General features: G+C 36.9%; 1 protein-coding gene across 1 annotated transcript; it reads left to right on the plus strand.

Moving 5' to 3' along the window:
* The first annotated feature begins 674 nt into the window (after positions 1-674).
* On the plus strand, positions 675-6403 carry LOC140819916 (uncharacterized). Its single transcript, XM_073180188.1, has 7 exons — positions 675-1081; positions 1469-1557; positions 1675-1813; positions 4560-4655; positions 4759-4881; positions 5553-5815; positions 5953-6403. Exons 1-7 carry the CDS (start codon positions 919-921, stop codon positions 6061-6063), a joined length of 984 nt encoding a protein of 327 aa, XP_073036289.1. The 5' UTR covers positions 675-918; the 3' UTR covers positions 6064-6403.
* The last annotated feature ends 2951 nt before the right edge of the window (positions 6404-9354 follow it).

Raw genomic sequence — 9354 nt, forward strand, 5'->3', positions numbered from 1 at the left:
GCAATTTGATCTAGTATGTATTTTAAAACAGATGGCGAACACAATGTAAATTTAAACATGAGAAATATTCATCAAATTGAATTTCTATTCCCTTTCACCATCCACGGGCCACCACCAACCATTTTTTTGTTGAGAAATAAATGTAGTTTTTTAAAAATTATGAGATGGGAAAGAAACAAACCTGTCATTTGAGAAAAAAAATCTTCCTACTATTTCATTTATTTGCAAAAATCGAATAAAAGAGATCAACTTTAGTTGTTTTTTTTAAACGTTAATGTACCAAATAAGACATAGGTGGCCCACAATTACACGTGGTATTGACTAGTGATATTATATATATTTACAACACAAAAAAATTAATAAAAAAAAAATCATTTTTTCAAATTTAATCGTATATTTAATATAAAGTCTTATGAAGTGATTTAATATTTTAAATATCAGCTGGTACCTTTATAATTTTTTTAAAAAAATTGTGTGATAAGGTCTTTCGGGTCGTATTTTGTTAGATATATATCTTATTTGAGTCATTCATGAAAAATATTACTTTTTATGCTATAAATATTATTTTTTATCGAGAGTTTATTTATTTCACAAATAAAGTTCCGTGAAATCCGTACTACAAGATATCTTTTTTTTTTCAATCAATTGCATCCAATTGTTGGGATCAATATAGTAAAATGCAATTGGTGGGATGGGGCTTTATTTTATGTAATCTACCACATACCAACCAAGAAACGGAAAGGGGCCGTTGGTTACGATCGATCCCATCCGGAAGCATCCAAAAAATTCTTCGTATTTTTCAAGGAAGAGCAGTATTTCACACGTACAGAGGGATTTTCTTGATTTCTTGAGATGTGTGGAGAAAAGGTGGTGATGGGATGGAGGAGAAGTTGAAGAAGGAGAAGGGATTAGCGAGTAATGGCGAGAGGGGAGTGGGGAAATAATAATGGCAGAGGGAGATGGTGGTCATACAGGAAGACCACTCTCATTGTTTGCTCCGTCAACATCGTTGTTGCTCTCTACGTGCTCCACTCCCTTTACAATACTCTGTACATGTACCCCATCAGTGATTCTCAGACAAGTAAGGGCTTGTTCTAGTTTTATTTTCGTGGTTATTTAGCAGCTCTTTTGCCAAGTTTTGTACTTTTTTTGGATACCCATTTGCGGATTTTGTCGATCTTTAGGAGGTGGTGAAGTGGTTAGTTTGGTGAAATTTCTGGTGATCGAGTGGGCCTTCTTAGATTATTTTTTTTTAAAGTTTCTTGGATGACCCTTTATCGGTGTTCAGTAGTTGGTTGGTAAATTTTTGTTGTGTAATACCAGGATTTGGATTTAGGTTCGCTTTCGAAGTTTTGATTTATATGGATTTCTCGGAAATTCCTTGGTCAGTTTTAGGTTCTTTTGAGATGTTATATTTCACATTACCCTTCTAAAACTGTGTTTTACATTATCTGCTGCGATCTTACAGCATTTAGGTACAGCGAGGATCAGATTAGGAAAATGGAAGAGTCCAATCAAATGCGAAAGGCATCTGAACCCACAGAGCTTATTAATTTGGTGAGATCTAATTTTCAGTTTTGGGAAGTATTTCCGTGTACTTTAGAATGTATTTGGTTCCTAATTGTTGCTTTCTGTTGTCATTTTGATGCACTAAATCATGCTTTGGGGTTGAAGGTGACACAATTAAAGACAATATTTCTAAAAGAAGAAAGTGTGGTGAAATTGCCCCAGCATTTGAGACGGAAGTTTGTTGATGAGATTCTACATAGGTTAAGAAGCCTTGATGCTGCTGCCAGTGCAACTGAGCAAAGAGGTGGGTCTACCCTTGCTTTGTGCTGTTCATTTCCAGAATTTTGTTCTAACAGCTTCTTGTCTCCTATTTTTATGATATATTGCTCATCTATTCTGTTATCCTTGGTTGCTACAATATATAGAAATGAAAATTTATCTAATATTTTATCACGTTTCCAAATTTCTTTCTAAAGATGACTAGATATTTTATGGTGTTGGAGATTTAGGTTTGTATGCCTACTCAATGCTTAAAATGCTAGTGAACTTGTGAGTCAAGCGAGGAGCGTTAGGTTAGGCCAAGGCGGGAGTGTTATGCTGGTGAAAGTGTAAAGTACTAAATTGAATACATAGCTGCATTGATGAAGTTGCAGAGATTGCGGTAGTGTATAGAATGTGGCTGGACGTATGGTGGCAACCTTGAAGTACATTATTGTTTTTTTCTGAGTTTGTCCTGGTTGAAGAGCTATCAAGCGTGCAATGTCAATTTCAGTTCCCTATACTATTTTTTTTATTTATCAATGATGTGTTTCATAATGTCTGATGTTGTGACCTCAACACTAATAAATATTTAGTCATTGGAGATAGAGTTCACTGAATGGCTTTCTCAAAATTGCTCAAGTGGTTCCTATTTGTGGAATAGAGCATTCAAAATCACGTTTCTGAAGCAATAATCTTTAAAACCATGGAAGTCACAGTAGGTTGTATCTGATAGCACCATGCTTTGGTTTGGCTTCCAATCCTTGAAAATTGTAAGGTTTCTGTTTCAGGTATGGATGTGATTTGAGCCAGGTCTTGTGCTCTGTCATTGTGATTCACCACTCGCCATGTTGAGTCAGGATGTTTTAAGTGTCCTTCATTACATAATTTGATAAGTAGTTGACTAGAGCTTAACCTGATATGGAAAATCGAGCTTCTCCAGTTACATACGGCTACAATTATGTGAATGCATTTAAAGATTCAGGGTCTTCGTGAATTTAAGTACACACACTCCCAACGAGGTTGCTAGATAGATGAAAAGGATTTCAAAATTGGCTTTATTTTCGTTTTAGCAAAGTTTCCATTTTAACGGGCTTTCTACGTTGGAGAACTTTAAAATTTTGGAAACAATTAACTTGTTTTAAAATATTGGGAAAAATAATTGTGTGATTGGTTGACTTCGATCTTCTAACAAAGACAGGAGATAGCTTTTGTCTGCAAACTAATTAAATCCTAGTCAGATCAGCAGATACATATAATATATCTCTATCTATGTGTACTTATATGTGGAAGAGAACAGGATATATTTGTGGGGATAAAACCTTCGTTGCTTTATGTACTTCCACCATTCTCGGAAACTTTCAGATGAAACCTCTTTTTGTACCTAAAGGATCGACCTGTTGAACAAAGATTTGTTTTCTACTTCTATCACATGAAAAAAAAAATTATGTATCCTATTATTCGATCTCATTATTTATTTTATTGGGAGCCTTGATGATTATACTTTTTTCCTCATAATTCGAGACTTCCTTACACCGAGTTAAAAAACTAAGAGTTGAGATTTGATTTATCTTAACTTCTGCTTTCGTATTATAGTTACACTCCATAACAGTTGAACATTGAGCTTTGTTCTGATCTTTAAAACATGAACTCACGGCCTTACACTATTACGGAATTTCTTAGCACATAAGTGATACCGATTCTATAGCTTGGCCGAGACACCTTGAAGAATGGAAAATTGTTAATAACTACATTAGTGCTCTATGATAATAAACCTTTGAAGTTTATGGAAAATGTATTCATGAAAGTTATGGTCCAATATTAGCTAAGTTGTGGGTTTATGTCTACAATATTAGTAGTTGGTTATAATTAGTTGTAATTGGTTATTTGATGGTATTATGGAATTATTTGTAATGGATTATATTCTATTGATTGGTTGTAAAATGTTGAAACAACTATATATGTAACCTTAAAAAAAGGAATCTATAACTGAATTATTCAACTATTTTGGTGGGGTTGAATCAAACTTTTCTTCACCTCTATTGTCAGTATAGTGACTTTGGTCGAATCACACAAGATCTTCATCTTTGTCATGCCTCACCCTCCGTTCAGAATATTGATATTATGTTAGCACGTGTATCTCTTTTGTTTGAATACACCTCTGCACATCCTCTATAAGAAAAGATCTTTCTGCAAGTGTGCACTTCTTGTTGTTTATCAAATGATTAATTGACACTGGGCATTAGATGGGAATGTAAATGTTGTTTTGGTGTCTGTTTCTCATTTTTCGATAAATTATGGTGACTGCATTTTTTAGTGTATTGCATTTATGCGTACTTCTGAAATATACTATAGATTACACTTCAACAAACTAATATACTTCTATAGTTTGTTGTATATTGAGGCGTTAGTTGTTGTCCATTGGTATTTCTTATAAAGTTGAAAAGCAACTTCGAACTTACTATTGTCGGATCTTCTCAAGGCTGACTTTTTGAAAGAACTGTGTTGAAATTCCAACATTTTTTGAATGATCGAAGCAATGTGTAATGAGCACCAACAATATATTTGTGTCCTTACGGGCTCGCCTTTTACTATAACCATTGAACTAGGATTCAGGACAATTATTAGAATGACGAGTTGACTTGTGTTCCAACATCTACACAGTTTTGAGCGACTTGAATGGGACTTTGCTGATAGCCAATGCAATTTGAAAAAACCATTCTTTGATCTCCATTATGTGACCCCTTCGAGTTCATTCCACCATCTGATACATTGTTCTTTTGTTTTAGCAGAGGCAGTAGAAACCTGGCGCAAAGAAAAAATGAAAGAAGCTAAGTTAATTGTTCTTGGGCAAACCATAAATTCAACAATTTTACCTGAGGAAGCAGGTACGATATGTCTTCAAAAGAAGATGTTCAGATATTATGTCGTCGCTGGATATGGATTTCCGAGTGTTGAAAGAATTTGGACTCAATCTTAATCTGTTTGCAGGTGAAATTGCAAAATATTTAAGTTCTGATTGGTCAGAATTGTCAGAGGATATTGGTCTCTGGATACCAGCTGTATTTGTCAACAAGGAACATGATGACAAACCTGAGGACGAAGAAGAGTTTGGTAATTACTTGGAATACTTTCTTAGAATTGTTAATGATAGCCTAGGTCTAAGTAGCACAGTTCCCTGCCAAGTTTATAATCATATCCACCACTCCTTGGTTCACTAACTTTTACATTGAGGTTCGTCTTTTAATCTTACGCTGCTACTTGCATTTCATTGGCTAAAACCTCAGGGTGATAGGAGCCAGAGGGTGTGATGGTGGTATTATTTACTTTAGGTTATCACAAATACATGTTTTGGTCAAATAAAATCATGCCTCATTTTTACTTCCAATATTTTACTTCAGTAAACAAAACAAAATACTAACATCCTAGAATTATCATTCACATTGTTGTTATCGTCCAAGCATATTTCCAAACTAATTGGGGTTGGCACTCACTAGTTGCTATATGGATCAATCTTCATTATGCTGTCTGCGGTTACATAGTTGTTTATTCATATACCACCGAGTTGGTGTCTGATAATCTGTGTCGAAATGACTATGGACTTGTTATTTCTTTGAGTCAACTATATATTGCTTTAACATTCCTCACAGTGTCTCCAACTTTTACATTAAAATGTTGACGTTGGTTTAACTAAGTTTACAACTTTATTTAGTATAGCTGTCCATGTTTTGCATGGACTTTGACTTGTATTACTTCTTTCATTGAAAAACGTTTCCTTTTTCCAGACAGTCGAATCTTGCCTGGTAGACAGCTGCCTCCCATATGTCATGCCGAGCTTCATACTGACTATGATGGTCTTGCTGTGAGATGGGGTCTGACCCACCATAAAGAGTCTGCATACGAGTGTTGTATGGCATGTCTGGAACAAGCGAAACATGCCAAACCAGGCGAAAACAAATGTAATGTATGGGTTTATTGCCCATCTGAGACTGGGTGTTATTCTCCAGATATTTATGAACACAAAAATCAAGAATGCTGGCTGAAATATGTGAGGTTTTACATTCCCAGTTTCATGAATTCTGCATCTTTATTTTTATATTTTATAATAACAAAATTAAATCTCCAGCAAGGAATTATCTTTTAGTCCACTGCTAGACTAAGAGCTTGTTCATTTTTCATCTGCAGTCGGAGGAACCCAAATTGAATTTCAAGGACAGGTACTCAGACTCATATCGAGACACACACCCGAATGCACCATTAGTCGTTCCATGGGTATCTGGTGTTGTTGGGGAATGAATCATTCACTAAAACCAAATTATTCCTAGAGAATTGTCGAAGTGTCGTGCATCCTGAGATTCTTATTCATTTATAGAACACGACCAAAACAGGTTTTTGTACCTGCAGCAACTGCAGTTGTCATGATCTCAGAGTCGATAGAATTTATACACGAATGTCGGCCTCGATCCTGCATTCTGTTTATGTACACCACGGTAGTTAAATTAGGTGGCCATTGGTTTCAAGATCGAGTGTCTGTCTGCCTGTCGGGTGCCATGAATGATGGTTGAGACTTAACAGAAATATGAAGACATGTATAAATATTCTACTCATGTAATTTGAGAAATTTCTTTCATTACCATTGATACATGAAGTATACTCCCTCCGTTCCATATATTTAAGCAAGTATCGGAAAAGTAAATTTTGCAAATAAACTTGTCATTTATCTTTATTTAATTAATGTTTTAATAGAATAAAAAAATCGTTGGGAGTTATTAATTGATAAAATAATAGAAAAATAATAATAAATCTGGAAATTGAACTATATCTTCATGATAAATAAAAAAAAATGTATTTATATTTATATTTATAAAATTAGAGTGATATTTTAATAATTTTGAAAAGTGAGATGTACAATTTTAAACAATTTATTAACAAATTTGAAATTAAATAATTTAAAGTACTTACTCGATAGTGGGTATTTACATATTTCAACGAATGTAATATATTTTTAGGGAAATAGTTCAATCATAATGCGAAATTTGTTAAATAAGTATGAGTGGTGCACTGAACTTTGAAAAAATGTGTCTGGAAAGACTTATCCCATATTGGGAAATGTGTCAAATAAAGTCTTCTTACTAGCTCCAAGCTTGAGCTAAGGGTTTGGGCCCCAATAGGTACCCGGAGTTTTAGAAGAGGGAAGATGCTGATATGCTGGGTCTCGGTGAAAATGGTGCGCGCGGGGCCGGTCGACCAGCCCTGCCCTGTCCTGCCCGGTGCGGCGTGGTTTCTTGTCCATATAAATCTTTTTGGACAAAGTTTAATTGAAAAATAATTTTATTTTCGAAACAATCCAATGTTTGACCCTCCTGTTAGCTCATGTCCAAACCGCATGACTGTCTTCTAGAGCAACAGTGCGTCCCTTCGCACAGAACCACGCGTCCCTTGACTTACCTTAGAAAGGTGCGTCCCTTTATCACAGAAAGGTGCATCCTCTGGGTAGAAGGGTGTGTTTGTTGACTTATGAGACTCACTCATTAAATAGTCCTTTGCAAACATTCATCAGACACTTTTTTCATACTCATTTCGTTGCATTCATTTCTCTCCGAAACTTGAAAGTTCAAGCATATTGCTGTTCACTGTCATCCAGAATATGTAGTGTTGTATTTTCTGGATTAAGTCGTTGTATTTTAGAGACGATTGTCGACAACGTAAACCACTGTAATACGGACAATTTCGTCTTGTGGACAAAGGATACATCCTTGCCTCGACTTACTGTTATTCTAGTGCCGCACAATATTATTCATGTCTCAGAGATCCAAAGTAAACAACAAAATTTTCAGCAAGGAAAGCAAAAGAACTGATTTTTTTTAAAATCAAAACTGAACAAAATCGAACCAAATTAAAAATCGGCTGTTTCAATCAAAAAATGACTTTACTGGATTTCCAAAAAAAAATTAGAAAAATCTAAATAGGGCATGATACCCTTGTAAGGGCCCGGGTCATCCTTGACCCGGGATATCAATTGGAAAGCCCCGATTAGAAGCCAGCTTCCCGGGCACTTCACTTTTTCTCGGACACTTCTCATCTTCCCGGGCAGTGATCACAACTCGGGCTTTCATAGAAGTACTCGGGTCCGACTACCGGGCTACCTCGAGAATTGAACCAGACTCGAGTATGATTGATACATGCCGTCTAATCTGTCAGAACAACTTGGACTTAGAGTGTCCCAGAAGTTATCAAAAGATAGGGTATGGGCAGCCGACTTGCCATACTTACTAGCTGTCACCAGAATCGAGGTACCTACCCCATTTCTTACTATAAATAGCAGGTATTAATGTCATTTACAGATTCTGAAAATCTTTGAACTCTAAAGCACTTACATATTTTCTCTCAAATATTACTTGTTTTCATCTAAAAATCTGCTGACTTTAGTATCGGAGTGGCCACGTCGGACACTCCTTCAGCGCCCATTCACGAGTTCTTTTCATTGTTTGCAGGTGCTATCACAGCCATTATCCTCACTTAAAATTTTCAAACACTATAAATTGTTGATTTGATCCGTTGGAGCTCCTTACCCGGCTCACTCATTTCACGAGATCACATCATTGGCACCGTCTGTGGGAAATCTTGAGTTCAAGACGTTGATATGGCTCGTACGAGAAAAACCAACCAAGATAATTCTCGGGCCCCAGAAGATGGAGGGCAGACTTCCAGACAGGTTGATGTTAATAATACCGGGACAAATCTCATTACCATGACCCCGGAAGGGTTGAAGAAGATTGTATCTCATGCTGTAAAGCAAGCTATGGCCATGAAGGAAATTTCTCAACATGTTACACCACCCGGGAACAGACAGGAGCGAGAGCAGGAGCAAGAGCAAGAGCAAGAGTTGAGAGAGGAAGAGGAAGCAAGTGGAGAGGACGAGGAGTCCAGCGCCGGGTCCAAATCTCCCACTGTGGCGGAGGAGTTGTTAGAGTTGAGACAGAAGATGAAGGTGCTGGAAGGGAAGTTGGAGAGTCGGGGCACTTCCCAGGTAGTCACCAAGGGATGTGCGTTTGCTGAGACCATTGTCCGGGAACCTCTTCCCAGGAATTTTAAATCGGCCAAAATAAAGGACTATGATGGCAACGCAGATCCTGAGGAACACTTGGCCAGATTTGAGAACATGTCCATGCTGCACTGTTACACTGATAGAATAAAGTGTAAAGTGTTCCTGACAATGCTTGTAGATTCAGCCCAGAGATGGTTCGAAGGATTGTCCCCTCAAAGCATACATTCCTTCAAAGACTTTCAAAAGGTGTTCTCACACCACTTCAGTAGCAGCAAAAAGTACAAAAAGACTGCTTTTAGTATTTTCGAGGTCAGGCAGAGCCTAGAGGAGAGTTTAAGGGCTTATATCAGAAGATTCAACAGAGTGGCTCTGGACGTTCCAACTTGTGCCACTGAAACAAAGACTACCGCATTCACCCAGGGCCTGAGGGAGGGTGAGTTTTTCAAATCACTGACTAAGAAGGTGCCCGGGGATTTTGAGGACTTATTGTCCCGGGCAGAGAAGTATATTAACATTGAAGAGGCTCAAAAGCAGAAGAG

Source organism: Primulina eburnea, chromosome 18 (genome assembly GCF_022965805.1).
Source record: "Primulina eburnea isolate SZY01 chromosome 18, ASM2296580v1, whole genome shotgun sequence".
Lineage (NCBI taxonomy): Eukaryota > Viridiplantae > Streptophyta > Magnoliopsida > Lamiales > Gesneriaceae > Primulina > Primulina eburnea.